Source organism: Podarcis muralis, chromosome 3, assembly GCF_964188315.1.
Source record: "Podarcis muralis chromosome 3, rPodMur119.hap1.1, whole genome shotgun sequence".
NCBI classification, from domain to species: domain Eukaryota; kingdom Metazoa; phylum Chordata; class Lepidosauria; order Squamata; family Lacertidae; genus Podarcis; species Podarcis muralis.
Genome location: NC_135657.1, coordinates 26,075,843 through 26,098,158, shown reverse-complemented (window position 1 = coordinate 26,098,158; position 22,316 = coordinate 26,075,843). Strand labels below are relative to the sequence as shown.

Genomic DNA, 22,316 nt, shown 5'->3' with positions numbered 1-22,316 from the left:
AAATAAACAGTTCAAAAGAATAAATTCGTTTCTGGGTTTCCTCTAAAGGACTGACTCCTGTATAATGCAACTCCCTACATCCCATTGTCATTTAGTAGTGCTCTGTATTCTTCTGGGCGGTGCGTCTTCAAATGCATACAACCCCATAATCAAAGTGAGAAATTTCCCCATAAAATGTATTCATTTGCACATCTTAAGTTGGCTCTGCCACTTAAAATCTCTCAAACCTCTCACTTGGTAGAGATAACTCGGAGAGCAAAAACAAGCCTCTCCTTTGTGAATATACATGAGCCGACAGAAAAACAGTCGCAGGCATTGCCATTCTGCTGTCCTTCCTGCAAAACGGAACAAGTGACAGCAGGTGGGAAAGTTAAGTGCAAAGAAAATTATGCTCTGAAGCTTTCTCCCCTTTCTGCAAGGAGAGAACTATAATCTTGGAAAGCAAATGCAGAATAAATTGTGCTGGATCTACATGGCTGGGAAACACACGGGTTTATTATGCTTTGCCGAGACAACCTTTGAGAAAGATCTTGCGGACAAAATGCCAGTCAAGTCAGCCCTTCCAAACTTCATCTAAAAAGATTTAGACATCCAAATATAAATAATAACAGCTCTGAATTACAGAATACTTAGTTGGCCAAAGGGGGGGGGGGGGAGTGTGATTTTTTTTTTTTTTTAATGAGGTCACTGGTTTTGGAAGCTGTGTCATGAGACACATTTGGCATAGCATCTGCACACTGTTCCTCTCCTAGGCATTCTGCAACAGGCTGACCCAAGCAACCCTGCGAGGGGATGGAAGAGGAAAATTACAATGACAAATGACCAGCCATGCCAAGAGCCCCTTTTTCCTTTTCCTGACTAAGCTTCCTCAAATATGAATGGTAGTTTCCTTGGATAGACACACAACAGAAGGTTGATTTACTAGCCAATGGGGCATAGCCTTCGACCCAAAAGTCAGCCACGTGCAGCCTAGGGCTGGAACGCTTCCTCTAGGACACGGGTGGCTTTGAACTTGGAGAGGAGGGAAATAGCAAATGGCCTGGCTTAAGAGGTCCCACAGGAGCTGAGCACTGCTATGTGTTGCTTTAATAAAGGTCTCCAAGATGCCAGTGGTAAAATTCCATTTATTTTCAATCTCTGTGTGTGCAGAGGGGAAGCACTCAGCCTTCTATGAGATTTTATGTACTGGATGAGCATAGTTATGAAGTATTACATTCACTTTGGTACAGTGGACAGGCTGCTATTGGTAGCAGCAGCAGTATTGTTATTTTACTACTCCTATTAATATTATTATTAGTATTATTTCAGTTTTTTACACACCTTTCATCATAAGGTCTCAGGGCAGGCTACAAAAATTTCATCATCATCATTATTTATATCCCACCCATCTGACTGGGTGGCTGAGTCAATATTCAATATTCAATTCAATATTAAACAGTTCAGTTCGATATTAAAACAGTTTAACTCATACAAAAGGTGCAGGACTAGGGAGAGTCCTGAATGTATATATATGTCAGGTGTCAAAGGGGTGGATCACCCACCTCGGATCAACTATTAAAGACCTAAAAAAAAAATTTAAAATCACTTGATTTTCGCAGTAAATTCAGGCCACAGTTACACTTGCCATGACCACAGCTGTGAAGGTCCCTTATGCCAAACCCTCAACAACTCTTTAACCTCTTTCCAAGATGAACCACCTTCACTTACAAAAATGGTCAGGAAATGCATGTCCATTTGCAGCTCTACACATTTTTATGGCTATGTGCCTTTTGCAGGCCATCCTTGTTAATCATTCATTTCTCAGCTCCTGGCTACGCTCCCCACCCCCCACTTTTAAAGGACAGGTGTAGTTCTAGTTGCTTCTGTCTGTTTGCTGGGATGCTCAAGAAAGAAAGAGAGTATCTGTGGCCAAAAGGTGCAGTTCATTCCACCAAGACAGCCCACAGACCTCTGAGCACACTTCTCAGATTTTTAGTTCATGGGGGCTCCCAAGTAGATGTTAAACACCCCTAAGGACTTTCCAGAGAAGATGGCACAAACAGACATGATGCATTCACATTAATAGCTGCATGTTTTCCTAAAAGTAAATGCCAGAGGCCAAAGGAATAATCAAGGATTATGACTGTGGTGTAAGAGGAATGAAGCTTTAATTCTGGGGTGGGGAGCCTCAGGCCTAGAGGCCAAGTGCAGACTTCCAGGCCCCTCTGTTGCTGCCATCTCGAGGCCACACCCCTTTCCCAGGCCACACCCCTCAGTGGTTCTGCTGTGCACCCTCCTTGAGTGCTTTCACTAGGTAGATTAGGTTCTTGAACCCTTGTTAGCCTAGATATAGAACAGAGGGGTGTGGGGGACTGTGTGTAGAAACCAGCCTGCTGCACACAGGTGCAATTTTCATTTGCTCCTCCACCCACTTTTACCTCTGCACTTCCTGCCATTGGTAGGTGGCCCCCTAAAGGCTGCCCAGAAGGGAGTGTGGCCCTCGAAATGTAAGAAGTTCCACACTCCCTGCTTTAATGCCTTGCCTCTGCCGTGAGTCTGATCTGGATCAGGCTCTCCCATAGCTTCCATTTGTAGCTTCTACTTGAGTGGGAAGCTCCCACTGGTTGCAGTCCTTGCTCAGTTGAAAACATGGGTTTGTGTGTGTGTGTGTGTGATATCAAAGGTTTACACCAACCTGGGGCCATTCAGATGTTTTGGACTACAATTTCCATCAGCCCTTGCCAGTATGGCTGTGACAAGCAAGGGGTTGTTGGGAGTTGTTATCCAAAACATCAGAAGGGAGAGCCAGGTCAGCGAAGGTTGATGCAGACCCTTTAACAAAGAATCACCAGCTGGCATGTATGTGTATAGAAATCGCATATACAAATTCTCCAGGAACGTACCTGTTGAAGGAGTGATCTTGCCTCTTCTGAGATGTGATCTGGCACGTTCAGACAGGTGTGGGTATTTATTCCTGCTGGGTGGCACTCCAGCAAAGTCTATAGCAAACCAACAAGAAACATGATAATGTTGTTAATGTATATAGTGATATAATGATGTAAAAGAAGAGTAATGTGCACCACAGTGCTCTGCTACAGAACCTCTGCACATGTGTCTCCAAAACAGTTGGCTTTGGGAGTTTGATCTGCTGAGAGATCAATGTGCATGCTCAGAATCTCATTTTACATTCAGAGATGGAGAAGGACATGGTTCGACTTAGCATGCCATCATGAATCAGGCTCATGGGTTAGCTCTAACCAGCAGAATGACTGAAGAGAAGCAGAACAGCCCTGATTTCCTCTCCTAGCACCTGCACATGTTAAACCATGGTTTGGCTTAGTGTGGCGTGCAAACCAGATTACTGTCTTGCCTTTTTCTGTTCTCTGTCTTCCTAGACTTCTACAAAGTCCCCAAAATGCAAGAGTCAACATAAAAAAATACAGGAGTTAACATGATATATCAGCAGACTGTGTACAGTGGTCAGCCTAGAAGCCCACAAGCCACATCCTGCAACATTCATTGTAAATTTTGCTCCTATATGATACCTTTTCAAGAAGAACGTAACTTTTTCATTGTCCCTGGAAAGACTTTTGGTGCCATGAATCTTACCAGAATGGTCTGTTGTGAATTTAATTAACAGTGTCTACATTAACACAATCAATGATTCATTCTGCCCCAAGAATAGAGCATCCCTAGTGAGATGATCTAGCATCATCTGTTTGTCAGAATGCCTTTGCCTGTTGAAGAGTTCTGTGCAGTACAGAAGTATGCATCCTGCACTTCAGTTACTCTCAATAAAGAGACTGCTGATCTTCTCAAAGTTTCTGTTATGTGCTATGCCCCTTTTGCTAAATAATGGTCAGGATGGCTCACCTTCCCCGTCAGAAGTTCAAAGAGCAAAGCACCTAGACTCCACCAATCGCAGGCCTCCGTTTCTTCAAAGACAACGCCAACTTCTGAATGAAAGACATTTGCAATGAAAATCCAAGCGATGTGTGCACCTTGAAACTTGCATTTCCAAGGAGACACAGATGCTAGTGGAGCATATCTGAAGCTAAGCCCTTCAGACAACCTAGTGCATAGACACGCATCATTACAGACAAAATGATTTACTCTTCAGTTTGGAATGTCAACAGAGGCTGCTGCTCCCTCCTAAACACCTCCTCCTCCCAGCCACACACCTTGAATGGCTTTAAAAGAGCATTAGACAAATTCACCGAGGATGAGGCTATCAATGGCACCTAGCCACAATGGCTATGTTCTCTCCTCACTGTCGGAGAAGTTATGCTTCAGAATACCAGTTGCTGGGAATCACAGATGGGCAGAGTAATATTGAGCTCAGGTCCAGCTTGTAGGGCTTCCCCCAGGAATCTGGCTGGCCACTGTGAGAATAGGATGCAGGACTCAATAAGCCACTGGCCTGATCAAACAGACTCTTCTTATGGGTTTATGTCAGTTCTCTCCACCGCAAATCTTTATGAAGAGGGATGAATTCCCCTGGCACATTGAAGGAAAAGGTATGCCCACTATAGCATATCACAGTGTCCTGGGTGCATGAGTGTCTCTTTACATGAACGCGGAACTGGTAGTTTGTTGCCTTAATCTTGGTTAGCACTGCCCTCACCCCACACAAAATACAGCAGAACCATGGTATATTATCAGTCTTCACATTAAGGGTGGGGAACCTATGGCCCTCCAGATGCTGCTGGAATCAAACTCTCAACAGCTTGGGATGATGCGAGTTAAAGTCCAACAACATCTGGAGGTGGTTAGCAAAAACAAAAACAAAACCCCACTTTGCGAAGTTTAAGCTGTGCCCTCTGGATGTTGCTGGTCTCCCAACATCCCTGACCATTGACCATATTAGATGAGCCTGATCGGAGCTGTAGTCCAACAAGTTCTGGAGGGCCCACATTGGCTACCGCTGGTTTAGACATTCAGGCGTATCGCCCAACCAGGTTTACATGACACAGTAGTTGCACAGGGCCAATATGGGAACAACTCTTGAGAATACAGTGGGAATGTCTGCTCAAACGTGTGCCAACACTGAACCGAATGGGTTCAGCTCTTCCACACATGAGCAGGACGGGGACTAGTGTCTGTTGCAACTCCCTGCTGTTTTGTTCCAACAAACCATAGCTACAGACCATAACTACATAAGCATTATCGTTCAGTCCTTTTAGACTAGCTTCCTTCTATAAATTTTCTAAAAAACCTGATCAGTATAAAAAAAAAAATGTGCTGTGCTGTGTGTATCTTTTGTAATTTACAAACAATTAAAAGCTGTATTCAAACAACCACTTAATGCCCTTTCTATAGAGCCAAGCCCAATGTTAGCCACCCACAAAGTAGTGAAATCAAATAAGGCTGCAGTCCTAAGCACAACTATATAGGAGTGAGTCCCATTAACCTCTGTGGTGCTGTCAGGACAGGACTTTGGGCCCCAGGCCCAGGGCCCCACTCAGCAGAATAAGGCTGATTACCAGATTTTGTCAGTAAAGTAATACAGAATTCATTGTGCAGAGGGAGGTCCCCCATAAGACCTTAAAATCCTGAGTCTTAACTACCAGTACACACTCAGTGAGGCTTTGCCAGGCTGCAACATCAGAATGCTGTGTGTGTTACTTCTGAGCAGACACGCATAAGATTGCACTGTAAGAATCCAAACCTTTGCATGTTTACTCAATGGAAAACCCCACTGAGTTCAGTTAACATTCAAGATAAGCATGCAAAGATTTGCAGCCTTGAAGATCATAGATGTTTTGGCCAACTGGGTAGTCGCTCTTCGATATAATTTTATTTTACCCTTCCATCCCTCAGTATCTTCATTCTCCCTGCTTTGCCTCTCAGAGCTGGCTGTTTCCACATTCAGAATTAAAGTGAGAGACTTTCAATAATCAAGGAGACAGAGGCAGATAAACATTTGCCATATTCTCTCCCTTCCTTTGAATGGGTCACATAATGGCCACCACAACTTATTGATAGTAATAGGCTCGGTATAGCACATCAATAAGGGTACCTTTTCTCTCAATAAGGCATCCCAGGGGAGAAGAAGAAAAATCTAGAAAACTATAGATTGTGGTGTGATTTCATGTGATAAGTTGTCCAAGCAGCTAATGCCATTCTGCATGACAAAATTGCTCTCCCCAGCCCCCCCCCCCCAGCTTTAATGTTGCAGTAAATCTAATCCCAATACCCATTCTTAATAATGAAGCCATTTCGTTCACATCACCCAAGTCATTTACACAACAAATGGCAGCGTCATACAAGCTTAAGTGACCAGTTGCTTTGCTTTCCTATCACTGCAATTCCTTCCAACAGGTCTCTCCACTTAGTGGATACAAGCCATTCAGGAGTCATTCAGGGAAGAACGTGGGGCTATCTGGATTGAGAAGCAGGGGAAGATGCCATACTCCAAATCAGGTCATTGCTCCACCTACAGAACCCACACTGTCCTTGATCTTTGGACAGCCAACTTGGAGCTGTTCCTCAGCCTTGATTTTGATTTTCCCCATCCAGACGTCACAATGTGCTGAATTTGTCATCAGGTCATCATGCCAGGAATTCTCCGGATTGCAAGTCCTCTTCGGACTTTGTCTCCAACTAGCTGTGCTTCTTCCAGCTCCTCCCTTAATTTTCATCGGACAAACACTTTTGTAACTTCTTTTTTAATCCACATTAACCATCAAAATGTTTCCTGCAAATTTTGTACTCAGTTATGTTTCTCATATGCATCCAGGAAGCTCTGACAACAAGGAAAGTCTGAAAAATATGAAGCATTTCATTTCAAAACATACAAGCATCTACATTCTGCTTTGTGAAATAAAAATTAAAAACCCCTGTGTCCTTTAAGACAAAGACTAACGGCAATAGAAGGAATCCTTCTTTTTCTTCCTGTTAGCTGGCCTCAGGATGGATTTAAAACTTCCTCTAAACCCATCTGGCAATATAAAAAGGACAAAGTTGTTTAGTGCCGTGTTATCAAAGATGATAAACACTCACTCCTAGCCTGCCCTTTAGCTCCTTTCAATTATATAGAAGAGCAACTACCCCACCCCAAACCATAGAACTACTACATTCAGGTCTTGTGACCTAATAAGTGGCTCCCTTTGAGAACTACGGCTTCATTTTAAATGTGGATTGCACTTTGTTCCTGGTGCCTTGAAAAATACAAAAAGAGTAATTTGCTGTATGCAATGTTTAAGAATACAGCACTTAGAATCCATTTGCTCTTCCGACAATAACAGTGTGGAATTCGTAGATCGAAGATCAAGCATGCCAAACCAATATTTGGACTCTCCAGTGCTCACATAAAGCTTCACTGCCAATGGGCTCCCCCACTCATTTCAATGGAGGGTCAATTCTCTACACACAGAACTGGCTCTCTTTACTGATGCTCCATGTGTACCTAGGTCTCTGGATTATCCACCTCCCCTGTAAAAAATATTTCTATGCAAATAGAACTCCATTTTCCCCTACAACTTTTCTTTCTCTGAAGTGCCGAAACGTGCGAGTCAATATGACTTAACTTAAGGGCACAAAGGTTTGTTGTTCAGTAGCAACAAGCCCTAAAATGTATCGCAACAGAGTTTTGAAAGGCATTACTTGGTAAGGGCCAAGGATATCTCACCTGACCTGATGTGTCACTTTCTAAACACGTGATGTGCTGATACTCAACCTTGCCCTGAAATACAAGCCCGCTGAACGGGAAGCCCTATCCCATAATCCTAGATGTATAGAGAATAACTGAGGGTGTTCAGCAGGGAGGAGGGGGGTGGTACATACATCCAGAGAGGAGCTTTTTCCCACCTAGCTGACAGGTGACAGAAAAAGGTCTCGGCTAAAACTGATGATGCCAATAATCTAGGAAACAAGGGGAGGAATCATAGCCGAGTAGTAAAGCACACATCACGCATGCAGAAGCCCCTAGGGTTCAACTCTTCTTATCTCCAATTAAAGGAAAAAGTGGCAACACTGGAAAAGGACTTTCCCAGGGATCTCAGATTATTCCATTCAGTACTATGGCAGATGGAACACTGCTATGACTCCGCATTGTATGTGGTACCCTGGCTTCTGACACCTGACAGGTATCTTTTTAGGACCTGCCTTGTTTTTGTCATTTTGTTCTAAACTGTTTCTAATATTTTGAAATATGGTGCTTTAATATTAATATTGTGTTTTAATTGTTGTAAGCCTCCCTGGGAACTTAAGGTGAAAAGCAGGTAATAAATGATAATAAGAAGAATTTCTTTCACATGACAAGTGTCCTGATATTGACAGCAAGATCCTCTCTTGGAACAAATTAAGCGCTGATGTCCAGATTGAGGGTAGCCTTGACTAGGCTATAGCTCCTTGCAGATAAGAACAAAAGGATCAGCTAGCCTCCCCTGAACCAAGTCCCCAAACTGCAGTTTTATAAACTTTGTATTGTTTGTGAGCTAGCAGCAGCTTATACCTTTTGCCTTGTTTTGCTGCCAATGACTCAGCGTTCAAAACTCCCATTCTTCTAGGCGCGTTTTGCGACAGGGAATTTCATAAACGCGAGCAGTTTTATAGCTCTGGGTGCAGTACTGCGCCTCAGATTTCAGATTCAAGTTGCCGCCGTTACTTGGAAGTAAATCCCAGTCAGTTCAATGAGGCTTCCTACCAAGTAAAACATGAATAGATTGGGGACCTGAAACTTTCTTTTCTTTTAACCCCAACATGTCTTGTTTAGGTTTTGGTTGCCTTGTTTAATGTACTTTTAATGTATGATGTGCTTTTAATCTGAAATATACTAGCCAGTTAGTTATGATGGTTTAATTAGTGCATGTTAAAGCATTATCTATCTCAGACTCTCACAGTGATGCTTAAAATCCAAACAAATTTTGGACTGAGATCATTGAAGGACCCTTAAGTCTTAGGTTTGAAAACTGGACACTCAAGGTGGGTGTCTCTGCCATCAGTTGTATAGGCCTTTAATATGTGTTAATTGTGGTGACAAAAAGATATATTTGTATGAAGGAAAGGGGGTGTAGTGAGAATCCAGGGCTTGCCTGCAGAGTGAAAGGAAAGGAGGACCTTTTTCTGCCTCCTCACTTCCAGCCACTCTCTGATGACTGCAGAAGAGACCCTTTAAAAAATATTAGGGGGCGGGCAGGGGAAGCATGTATTTGTTTTTTGAAGTCTTCAGATGAGGACTAGACCATGTGAAAAATGAACATAAGATTTTAGCTGCAGTTCATTCATTTTCAGCTTTGTATTCTTGTTATAAAAAGTATGCCTAGGCATTCCGTTGTTGTGCCCATAACCTAGGTTTAAGGTGTCATTTAGCTCCTAGCTTTCATATCTCAGTTTCTAACACTGCAATGACTCTCTAAAATCCAAGATCATAATGTTGACGGGGGCGTGGAACGGTTGCAGGAATATGTCAATAACAGAAGGCGATCATTTGCATTTCAAAATTTATCTTTCTTGCTCAATTAGACCAAAACATGTTGATTTAAAAGGTTTGTGTGTGAGAGTGTTTGTGTTTCTTTTTTCAAACTTATTTATAGAGCAGAATAATAGCCCCCCTGCTAGCTTGGCATTTGCTCAAAATTTTCGGTCCCTGCAAATCGAATGTTACTGGAATTTTTCCCTCAGCTCCCCTCCTCCTCCTCCTCCTCCCCTCCCCACTCACCCCTCCTCCCCCTTTCAAAATACCAAGGCACATTAACCAAGAGATAAAAAGATCAGTTGCTGATATTACAAAGCACAGGGCAGGTGGTTAATGTTTTTTTAGCACAAATATGTGATAAGGATTCCCAGGGGACACTGGGAGCAAAGGGGTGTTTAAACAGAAGTGAAACATTTGCATCATGAGTTCAGGACAACTTTGCCCTTTTATCCAAACACCACCCACATACATAGATATGCTTACATTACTTTCTTTTTTAAAAAAAATTATATATAGTGGGTTTCTTTTTCTTTCTTTAAAAAAATGAATGAACGTCAAGCATTTTGGGAGCTACCGGTGTGCCGCAAACTCTCAAGCACTGGTTACTAACTTGCTATTGGGAAATTGCCTTAAACCTGCTCAGACCACAGGCCATCTACTCTGGTGTTGTCTTTCCTGATAAAACTCAAGACTGTTCGACCAGAACATGCGTGCTCCAAAATACTACGATATTATGTGTCAATAATATAGGGTTGTATTCAACCCAGCGCTGAGGAGAAAGTTCTGTCAGTGCAAGGATTTATTGGACAATGGGAAGTTATCCCCCTCCCCTTCTCCCAGGCACCCCTAAATCAGTTCTGGGGTTCCCCCAACTCTCCAGAACAGATATGGGGATAGTGCTATGGGGACAGGGGGAGGAAGGAGGGGGCTCCAGCGCTAATCCCTGCTCCAGTGCAAATATTTTGTTGAATGCCTCCCACAGCCCACAATGCTTTGGCTAATCAGCAGAAGTAACTGAGGCTGCGTTCACAAAGAAGTTTATTCTGTTTCCCTGACATTTGTTAATTTCCACTTTATATCTGAGCTTCCACACGACATAGAAGCCGTGTGTTATTTGCAAACGGAATTTTCCCTGGAAATGAACAAGAGGGAAATGAGCGCCAGACTTGTGCTATATTCTGCTATATCTCTGGAGGTTGCTTTTATGTCTCGTGAAAGCTCAGATACGATGTGGAAATTAACAGTTATGAGAAATGTTAGGAAAAGATAATAAATGTAAATGCAGCCTGAGACTACTACTGTTGCTTTCCCTTACCTCTTCCTTTCTCTCCCTCTCCCTTGTGTTATTGATTGGTCACGACCGATCTGCGTTTTAAGAAATACGGAGCTGTTTTGTTTTCTGTGCCTTTCGCTCCGTATCGCTAGCTGACGGTGCAAAGGATGGGGAAACCCTGCAGATAATGTCATCAGGGCACTGAGTAAGTTGTGCTATACATTCTGCAGGCAAGGAGGGCAACACATGAGTCCATGAGGCCGCATCCTGCATCAATCATACGCTCAGCAGAATTGTGGGAATTATGGAATCATAAACTGAAAGATATGACTAGCTTGCGTCTATCCATTTCAGTGGGTCTATTCTGAGCAGGATTAGCGGACTACAACCCTATTTTTGGCACCGGCATTTCTTACAATATATAGTTCTGCTCTTGTGATTGTAAGCCTTTGGGCACAGTCGTGTGTTTTATAATTTTCATACGCAGCCGCCTTGCTTTTTATGGAGCTAAAACATATTATTAAATGTTCTTCTTCTTTATTTTATTAATTACCAGGATGGATTTTGGAGTCAATCATTCCTATTATGCTACGGAATATAGTGATTTTTTTTTAAAAAAAATCTGACTTTTGTTTGGGCAGCACGCCTTTTTCGCTTTGGCGAGTGCTTTACTTGGAGAGCTTCTGCAAATAGCATTATAGTTATTTATTTCAGCTTAAACTTCTTTACGTAACCTGTCCTTGGGACTCTGGGAACTAAAGGGATGGCCTGATATGTGATAGTACTAGAATACTCAGAAACTCGCACAGCCGACAGAGCAGATGAGCACAAGCAATTACAACAAAGCTCCTCTATATCTAGATCTGGAGCACTGGGGGGAAATGCTAGCCCCCCCCCCCCCTTGACCACAGAAATCAGTTAATGGTAGGTTGCCACCTACTGGCCAACTTCAAGAAAGAATTCCCCTGGCAAAAGCTGTTTGAGGGCCGAAGCAGATGCTACCAGCAAATGAATATTTTGGGTTTGGTCATTCCACACACACACACCTTCCAAGCCAGAGGGCTGCTTTGTTTATGGAAAAGCAACCAAGGGAGGGGGGCTTGACCCTTTCCCTGCCGACTGCTTTCCCACTCCCACTTGCTACCTTCCAAACACTCCTGTCTTGAAAAGCAGCTGGAAGCGGCACTTTTGGAGCACAGAGCTGGTTTTGAGCTGCAGCCAGCTCAAGGTTTTTTTGTTTTTTGGTACATGGAATATTGGTCCCCTAAAAGTGGATTTTATTTAATGGGCATTTTAAAAGACAAGTTGGAGAAATAAATCGCGGCCTGTTTCTCTCCACATTGTCTCTTTTCTCCAGGATCAGGAGACAAATTATTTTTAAAAAGGCAAAAGGGGCTAGGCTGAAACAGAAGCATCAACCCTGCAGTCCATGTGTGCCGGGGCTTTGCCTCCAAGCGGGTTGCAGGAAAAAAACTGCAGAACCAGTGTGTCGTTGCACAGGCATGGGTATGTTCTTGAAGGCCAAACAGGGGCCTTTTCCTCTGCCAAGGAACTGTTTTGCTGTATCAAACCAAAGCGCATCTCACCCAGCATACTGCTTCCAGTAGAGGTCAGCAGTGACTGCCTTTCCATTTGTTCCCAGAATCAGATGTCTGAAGGGTATACTGTCTCTGGACATGGAGGTTCCATTCATGCCACATAGCCATGAATGTATGACCCTGTTTAAAGACACCAAAGCCAGTACAACGTCCCAGGACGTGCTTTGGCATATAACCACAACATGCATCAAATCAGACCATTGCTCCATGTAGCTCAGTATTGCCTACAACTGAGATGGCATACTGTGCATCTGTGCTGCTATGGAACAAGGTCCTTCCTGGCAAGCCAACCACTGCCTTCAATCTCACATACTTTGCACATCCTTGATTGCAACAACCCTGACTCCTGCATTGCAGGGGGTTGGACTAGATGGCCATTGGGATCCTTTCCAACTCTACAATTCTGTGCCTTGGAACGTAACTGGGGAGTTTTTATTATTCACTTTGTTGCTAAGGTCTGAACTGCTTTGGTATTTCTTTTTTTCCTTCTGCAAACGAAAAAGCAGCATAGAAATCTATTTAACAAATTACATGCCTCTGCAAAAAATACATTGACTGGAAGTGCATTGGCTCAAATGGAGAAAATGCCTTACATTCAATAAAGGACGTGGTCCGGTCCCTCAAATTAGGAAGGGGTGGATGGGGTAGAAAAGTCAGGGGAAGCTTGACACAGGACCCCCAGCCTCACCCCTCTTCTGCTTTACCCCACACCAAGAGACATGAGAGGCAGCTCTTCTTGCTAATTCCTCTGTCAGCTGGGGATTCTCAAAGCATCTTTTCTCGACTTGGAAAGATGCCCTAGGATGGAACTAAAGAGCCCTTGGAGTAGCAGAGAATCACTTCACTTTTTTCCCCCTGTGTGACCATTCATGCTGCGTTGCCACCTGCATTCATCCCTTTCAACCATGGAGCCAACATATATCCACACAGCATAAATCCAGGCGAAAAATATGAGGGGAGTTTGAGGGCAGAAGTTAAGCATGGCAAAGAGCATGGGGATGCTCCTGGCAAAAAAATGGCAACCCAGCATTGACTCCTTCCTCTCCCCTGAAACGAGGAGTAAATGATGCCTCATCATCACTTCCCCCAGTCATTTCATTGGCTGTGTTTGGGAGGGGAGGAGAAAAATGTGAGGTGATGACCATCATCTCACACATTGTTATTACTGTACATTATATAGCGAAAAGAGTAAACCTGGCATAGGACTGCCATTTTCGGTACCTGCCCCCTATTTTCCCCCCTCGTCTCATCAGGGCAGGCTCCCAATTCGGGACAGTCCTTAGCAAAGTGCACTCTGGTGGCCCTATTATGTGGGCAGGTCTTGACAGGTAGGAAGCAGTGCCAAGTGACTCGGAGTCATTTCATAATTTCCCACAATGCCCCGAGAGCAATGCTTCATTTAAGATCGCTGTGAGAAACCAAAATGGCGGCTCCCAGACCTAATTGCCCAGTGCTGCTTGGACTGCTGTTCTTGTTGCTTTGAAGTAGAAGGTAGGACAGGAATAAGTGGTGGACCCTGCTTAGGGCAGGGGTAGCCAAAATGGTGCCCTCCAGCTGTTGTTAGGACTACAACTCCCATCAGTCCCAACTGGCATGACCAATGAGCAGGGACGGTGGGAAATGGTGCCCTCCGGCTGTTGTTAGGACTACAACTCCCATCAGTCCCAACTGGCATGACCAATGAGCAGGGACGGTGTAGTCCAGTGTCTAGTGGGAATCACATTGGCAGCCCCTGCCTTATGCGAGCAACGTCTTTTGTCCTCTTGCCTCAAAATCCACCAGATGTACAACTAAGGACAGCCAAAGCTGTGCCTGTTGCAGCAACCACCACAGAAGAACACACGAAGTAAATCCTGATTCTACACCATAGCTTAGTTGAATGTGAGCTTTCTTGTAGATCAGCTTTCTCCAACCTGGTACGCTTCAGGACTACAATTCCCATCATCCCTGACCTATGGTCATACCACCTGGGGATGATGGGAGTCCAAAACGCCCAGAGGGCACCACCAAGTTGGGGAAAGCAGCTTTAGCTCATCTCCTGCAGCATGAGATGAAGTGCTGCAAGATCCCATCTCTGCAAACAGAAATCAAGATTTAGAAATCCATAAATACTTAAGCAGTTTCTTGCCTTACATCCCCTGCCTTGCTTTTCTTCACAGACCTGTTTATTTATATTGTAAGTCTGCAGATAGGGTTTTGTCACAGTTAATCTTATGTTAGCATATTGTACAGTGCCTTGCTTTAAAAAAAATGCTTCAGAAATAACAAGATATTATTATAATATTGACTGTAGCGAGCTTTCTTGTTTTCTGCTTTGCAACAAACAAATGCTCACAAAAGGTTAGCTCCATCTTTATGAAGCCAGTAACCTTTGGAAAAGGCTTGACGGTGTTAAAATTCCAAATGATGCTACCTGAAGCATTAGGAGCCAGCAGAAAATATGGACACAGAAAACAGGGTGTACGTGTGTGTCTTTGTGTGTGTGTACATGCCAGAGCAGGGCAGAGGTGAGAATTTAAGTCAAACAGCCAGAGCTGTACAATGTGACTATACATATTGGCACGTGCCACTCAAATTCATTCATTCGTGTAAACATTACTCAAAGCAATGCTTCCATATATGACTTTAAGAACTGAAAGTTTGCAAACGCAATCTGTGCTTTTAGAAGTAAGATCAAAGTTCCAGAAAGAAGGGATTCCTAGCAGCAATGCCTCCTTAACTGCATTACATTTTAGAGGATTAAAAGCAAAGAATATGCAGTTCTGTCTATCAAGTTTGCAGTAGTCCCTGACAGGCACAGGCCAACCCTTTGCAATTTATCAAAAGAGATTATAGTGGTACCTCAGGTTAAGTACTTAATTCGTTCTGGAGGTCCGTACTTAACCTGAAACTGTTCTTAACCTGAAGCACCACTTTAGCTAATGGGGCCTCCTGCTGCTGCCACGCCGCCGGAGCCCGATTTCTGTTCTCATCCTGAAGCAAAGTTCTTAACCTGAAGCACTATTTCTGGGTTAGCAAAGTCTGTAACCTGAAGCGTATGTAACCCGAGGTACCACTGTATGAAGTTTAGTTCTAGAACCCCACTGGCCTACTGAGGCAATAAGATCCCCACTGGCTCTTGCACCTGAGAGAGACCTATCTGATCTAATCTGTGTTAGATTAGCACAATGTGTTTTAAAGGTGTTTTGGGAAAATATGACTAGTTCAGAATGCAACAACTGGGATACTGACAAATGTTAACCAAAAAGACTGGTGCTGAAACAAACTGCACTGGCCTCCAATTTATTTCTGGGCGAAAGTGCTGGCTGTGACCTATAAAGTCCTAAGAGGCCCTTTGTCTATGTGAATCTGCCAGCCTATTAAGGTTATCTTCTGAAGCTCTTCTCCGAGCATCTCCCTATTCAGTCGTTCGGTGGGGTCTTCTTCCACTGGGGAGCCCTATTTACAGAACAGTCTCCCCGTGGATGTTCAGCAGACACTTCCTTGATTAATGTCTCAGGCTGCCTTCATAAGACATAAGAAAAGGCCTGGTGGATCACGCCAAAGGCCCATGTGGCCAGCATCCTGTGGCCAACCAGATGCCTGTGAAGAGCCCACAAGCAGGACCTGAGCACAAGAGCATTGCCCAACCCCCCACCCCACCCCAACCGTTGTTTCCAGACACTGGTATTCAGAAGCATAGCCTTTACCATCATGAACTTTGTCTAATCCTCTTTTAAAGCCATCAAATTGGTCACCGCCACTGCTTCCTGTGGCAGCGAGTTCCACAGTTTAACTACATGCTGTGAAAAGAAGTACTTTCTTTCACAAAGAAGCATTTCCCAATCTGAAACACCGCAATTCTTTAAGCCTTCCTCCTCTGGAGCCCAGCTTACTTGACATGAAAATTTGTCTACACAAAGCATATTCTCGCCACATTATCTTTAGAACTTTTAAAGGTCACAAAGACGTGTCACTGCCACTTCTTGTACACCCCTGGCTACTTGTGTTTGGATGTACTGGGAATCCATGGCACATTCAGCACCACAGAGACACAGTCTACTGGGAACATCTCTTGTGCAAGATAGCACAAGAAGGCACATAATGCATTTTCGACATGTCCCCCAAAGCACGATATATTTTAACAACAGCGCTCTCATTTCCATGAATAACGTCAGGGATGGGGAGCCTCAAGCCCTCTAGATGTTGCTAGACTACAATTCCCATCATGCCAAGCCACTGGCCATGCTTACTGGGGCTGATGGGAATAGGAGTCCCAACACCACCCGAGGCACAGATTCCCCATCCCTGGAGTACACATAGATGATGTTTGCACACTCTTAAAAGAACATGGCTTTTCAGAACCTTAATGCATATGTGTTAAATCTACAATTCTCAGTGACATTCTCCAGCTAAACAACGCTCAGTTATCAGCATTTCAGATTCCAAAATAACGTATTAAAAATAAAAATAAAAAAGAGCTAGAAGATGTTGAACAGCTTGTATTCCCAAGGAACAGAGGGTGGGATGGGATGAAAGCTCCATGAGAAAATGAAAGCTGCTAATCTGTTTTCCAAGTGAAACATTTGAGGTGATTGCTCTAACCTGGGGCACAGTACATTCTCTCTATGGCATCGTTGTCACAGGAATCTTCAACCTCACTCCACCTGCTAAAATACGTTAGCTGAATGTGTCCTAAAAACAAAACGACAGGAGAAATCAAAACATTTTTCCCTTCCATTTTCTGCAGAAGTGAACTGTAATTACTCCTTTTGTAGCTAAAAACAGTATCATTAAGAATAATGGCATCATTAAGTACTAGAAGCTATTACTGGGGGTGAATTTGCTGCATTGATAATGAAGCTCTAGACAGGAAATGAAGATACTAATTACAAGATAAAACGCCTACTCAGTTAATTGGAAGCAACAGCGAATAAAAAGAAATGCATTTGCAGAAGTTCCTGACCTCGATCATTCAATAAGATGTTGTTTGGGTTCAAATCACGGCACACAATTCCTTCTCGATGCAAGGCATCAAGGGCTACTACCATTTCAGCTGCCCATCTCTGAACGCAGCCCTCAGGGAGGTAAAATCTGGAGGTTAGCGCTAATCTCTCGTCGAGGTCCTGAAATATCTGGTGTATCTCATTCTCTCCTCTGCCCCTCGCACCTGACTCTTTGCGTTCTGCTTTGTGAAACATAGCAGAGGCGGTTTCCTCTTTACTCAAGTCTTCCGCCTGATCAGAAAACAGCAGAACAGCCTCGTTGTCCAAATCTAAGCTACGTTCTTCAGCACCCACTTGCGCCTTAGAAGTCAGCAACCTTCCCTGCACACCGAATGCGTCCAGTGATGACGCAGAGGCTGCTCCAAGCCCTCCAAAGAGAGTCCTATCCCCGGAGCCAACTGGGTCACTAGCAGCTCTGTGGAATGTCCTGATCGCTTCCTGAGTGTCTTCTCCCACCACCTGGTCCACCTTTGGCTCAAGGCCTCCTCTGCATTGCTCTGCGCTGTTATTCAATTGCAAGACGTCAGGGGTTTCCAAAAGTTTGCTCTCCAAATTGTCACCCTTCTGCTCCGCCAGCTTAGCCGGCCCGTCTGCCGTGGCTTCTTTCGTTTGCTCCGTGAGGCCTGGCAGGTTGACCAGAAGGTCAGGTCTTCCTTCGTCCACGCTACTCACATCGTCGAAGGCGACATCCTTGAAGGAGATCACGGGCACCGAGTCATTGGAGCCCCTGCTGATTGTGTCCTGGTAGGCAGGGCCCAGTTTGATTTCTATGGCATCGAGGCTCTTCTCCTGATCTGGCATGGACAAAAACTGTTTCAAAGACTCAGATTTTAAGCTGTAAAGTTTATCTCCAAAATCCAGCCCCAGGTGTTCACTGGCACTGTCTTTGCTGTCAATTCTGAAGAATTCCATGGGGCTGTTCTTGGATTTACTTAATGATTCTGATATTCGGGTGGGACTAACAATTTCTTGATCAACGTCGTCGGCAAAAAAGTTTACTTCCTGAGATGTGAATGGGGACCCCAAATTCCCACTGGCAGGCTCATCACGTGCCTTGATGCCTCCCTGTTCTTTGGTAATGAGATTGCCATTGTCTGTTTTCAGAATAGGCTCCTCATTTAACGATCCGGGGTCGACCTTTTCTTGACCATATTCATTGCATAAGGTTAGATAACTTGTAGTGCATTCTTCCTCTGAACTGGACCCCGAATCAATCCACTTGAGAGAACTTTCCTGGCCATCTTCCTGGTTACTACTGCCATCTTGAGAACTTGGAGTGAGACTGGTCTTCAGCGGTAACACCTTCAGCATGTCACCACCATTGCTTCCTCTAGAGTCAATGCTGCTGCCAATATCTCGAGGGCTAGGAGTTGCCTGGTGCAAATGTATTTTGGTAGAACTCGATCTTCTGGATTTGGGCTCTTCAAAGCTTTCTTCGGGGCTTCTGTTGAGGAACTTACTGATATAAGACCACAGCTTGCCTCCTACAACAAATAAAGTAATTGGGATTAATTGTGTTTTCTTTACAGACATGCATGTCAGGAAAACATCAAATTGCCCTTGGTTCTAAATGCTAGGTTAAGAAACAAACAACCCTAGCTTGTTGCACCCATGGTTAAGAATGGTTGAAAGCAAGAGAAGGGGTTGAATGCCCATATGACAGATAGTCCGTACTACATTCCAGTCTGCTTCTAATTCTCTAACCCTGCTTAGACAAATTAGCAATATATCTGCACTGACCATCTCGTCAAGCCCTTCCCATCTCCAACCTTGCAAACAAGCAACTGTCAATAGTTGCCCGCCTTACTCTTACCTTTAAATGAGCATCAATTAGCTTTAAGTTGGACCCCAAATGGAAGACTTCAGGAAGCATATTATTGCTAGTTGACTAACTGTTTCTTTCTTGTGCATTTATTTACACAAATTTGTATGAAATTTAAAGCATAAAATCTCATGATATATAAAAATATATACCATGCCACCAGGCAGTAATAAGCGAACGCTATCAAACCGTGTCACACTTCAGAGAAAGCTTTTGTCTGACACAATCATCTGAAGTCATCTGTTTCGTTTGGTTTTTATGATCTAATATATTTATGTTTATGTTTTTAAATGTGTTGTAGGAGACCTTCAGGCAACAAGCACCTAACAAGCTTAACAAATCATAAACATACTGCGGGGGGGAGGAGGAGGAGGAGCAACAGCAAGAGGAGGAAGAGGATATTTGATTAATATTAATTAATATTAATAGGTAGGTAGGGAATACAATGTGAAATATCACTAGAAATTCTTTTGAGCTCTCAGAGGCAGGGGCATGTATTTACCTAAAGTCCAACTGTTAACGTTTACTTTTACAAACTCGGCCACCTACCCATTGTGTCCCTTCCTTTCCATGGAGGTTTTCTAGTTCTTAAATCCTTATGAACATATGATGCTACCTTATAACACCAGGCTTTTAATACGCCTAGCCTTGTATTGAGTATTGTGGCTGGTGTCAGGCAGTAGCCATTCTTATCTCTTCCTACCTTATTCTTCTAAGCAGAGTTCCTGGGACCTGAGACCTTCTGCATGTGCTCTATCCGCAAGAATTCTATCCCTTAAGAATTCATACCTAGCGGAAACAAAGCTTAAATATATGCAAGTGGATTTGCTTGCTTTCAGCTATTTACTCCCCCCTCCCCTGCCTCCTTTCACTGTGTCCCGCCCATCTAAATTTAGATTTTAAACTCTTGGGGGAAAGGGACCTGCATTTTGCTCTACAAAGTGCCATGTTTACTGATGCCGCTTTATAAATAATTGGCATCATCATAAATACAATTCTAAGCTCTTAATTTCAGATGCTTTCTGAAACCTGTCATTACTCTGATCAATGCACTCCCAAAAGTTAGGAAAAAAACACCGCACAACTGTTTTTAGAAGCTGAGAGTGAAAATAAAGGAAAACCCCATTTTCGATGTTGATGCACACCTCAATGCTCAACCAATGAAAATCATTTGAATATATCGTCATTTCTGTATGAATGTTATGGGAAAGGTACCAAAGTAAAAATATGTAAACACTTAAAAAAAAAAAATAGAGAAACAGAATCAATGATTTTATTTCATACAAAGACACCTCAAAATGCCCAATCTAGGTTACAGAGGAGCAATATTTCCTTCTGGGTATGTAATTATGTCTTTATAAATGACACACTAATAATCTTTTCTATCTTGTACTGCGATGGATAAGATCAATTAAATGCATTAGGCAGAGCTGGTGCACTACTGGCCATCTAATGCATGTAAAAATATCAGGGGGTTGGGGAAATCAATTGATGCAAAGGAGTTTCCTTAAATATTGCACCTTATTAGCAATTAGGAAAGGTTCATAGGTAGAGGGCATGCTTTGCATGCAAAAGGTCCCAGGTCCAGTCCCTTGCATCAGCTGTCTAATAGACATTTTCCATGTCAGCATCTAAATATCCATGTAGCTTCCCTTCAGTCATTCAGACTTTTGGGCTGAATGACTGAAGGGAATGACAGAATGACTTTTGGGGGTTTGCTTGGGGGGGGGACGCATGCTGTTGCTACTATTGATATTCATTTTTGCATCTTTACTGTTAGATCTTATGATTTGCTATTTATACGGATATTCTTCAATTTGCTTGTGTACTTTTTGCTCTGGACCACAATTGGTGAGGCTAAGATCTTGTCTTGTCATCTGGGCAGCCCAGGATCTCCATACACACCGCCCAGGTTTGCACCTTGGAAAGGTCACTCCAGTGCTGCTAACACAGTGGTTTGACTTCACCCCTGAAGGGACACTCCATTGTCTCTTGAGGCAGATGGACACCAACACGCATCAACTTTTAGATGTGTTTTATTTATTATTCATGACTACTTTTGTTATGTTTGTAATTATGTAAATCTTCTCATGTTGTAAGCTGCCTTGAGACACACCACCAAGCTAGGTCCAGGTAAGAGCCATCTCCCAAAAGCGGTTTATATTTACTGAACAATTTTTGTGTCAAGCTAAAGAGAGTCTTTGGGGGGACGGGACACGCGCTTCCTGCTTTCTGTCCATAGAACAAAATGTACAGCTGGCAGTACTTCTGACTAGAGACGTCAGAGAAGTCTACTGAAAATGGGGCTGGGGGCAGGGATTGAAGGAGGTTCACTTATTTGTCCCTTGTCTGGAACAGAAATCAATCCAGTGAATATGACTGATATTCACTGTTGTTTCGCTCAGTGCACAAAACAATACACAACTGATTATCCCACCACCGCTCAATTTACAGTGTGCTTCCTTTGCACTAAAATGATCAGGTCAGAATAATTTATTGAGAAGATAATGTGAAATGAATAATGTACTTTGGGGCAGAAGATGAACTGCAGTGTTAAAGAAACAGTGCCGCACTGAGACGAAGACACGGCAGAATGGAAAACAGTGCCTTTCTACATCCACACGCATGACCCTTAAGAATGTAGACAGGAAAGATATAAGGCTACTATAGTATTGTCCTGCTACAATATCAGCGTCTGCTAACAGGAAACATCTTCATTTTGAAGTTTCTTGAGTGCTTTCCAGATGGATATGAACTCCAGCTTGTTTATGCTTAAAAAGAGTTGACACTTTCTAACAGCCACTTAAACTCCGATATCCGTCAAAGCCCTTCGCACCCCTTGCCCCCCAGACTGTTTTAAAGGAGTCTGGGGGGCCAGGGGTGGGGAGGGCTTTGACGGATATCAGCGTCTAAGTGGCTGTTGGGAAGTGTCAACTCTTTTTAAGCATAAACAAGCATCTGTTTCAACAATTTCTGGCACTGACACCGCTAAGTAGTAGTGAAGCCTCAGATTGGCTTTCCATCACATTACATCTAGCCAAGTGCTTTGTGACATAGCTAACAGACACTTTATGGATGTCCTCGTCTTTAACAAGACATTTAATACATCGTGACCAAGATGTTGCGGGAGAGACAGTGGGGGGGAGGAAGAGAGAAGAGATAAGGTTCTACTAGATTGATCTATGATGTCTGGATACGACTATAAGAAAAACATTGGCACTGCTGCTTTCTGTTGTTTGGA

At 43.4% G+C, this 22,316-nt stretch overlaps 1 protein-coding gene across 3 annotated transcripts in view; it reads right to left on the bottom strand.

Moving 5' to 3' along the window:
* Window positions 1-22,316, bottom strand: part of RPS6KC1 (ribosomal protein S6 kinase C1) — a 98,471-nt gene that overhangs the window by 3,136 nt on the left and 73,019 nt on the right. For 2 of the 3 annotated variants that reach the window (XM_028724667.2, XM_028724669.2), the window contains 4 exons: window positions 17,214-18,737; window positions 16,853-16,942; window positions 3,853-3,935; window positions 2,883-2,978 (listed from right to left, as the gene is read on the bottom strand). In XM_028724667.2, the coding sequence (XP_028580500.2) occupies window positions 2,883-2,978; window positions 3,853-3,935; window positions 16,853-16,942; window positions 17,214-18,737 (1,793 nt within the window). The remainder of the gene's footprint in view (window positions 1-2,882; window positions 2,979-3,852; window positions 3,936-16,852; window positions 16,943-17,213; window positions 18,738-22,316) is intronic. The other variant, XM_077925569.1, reaches the window with a different exon arrangement.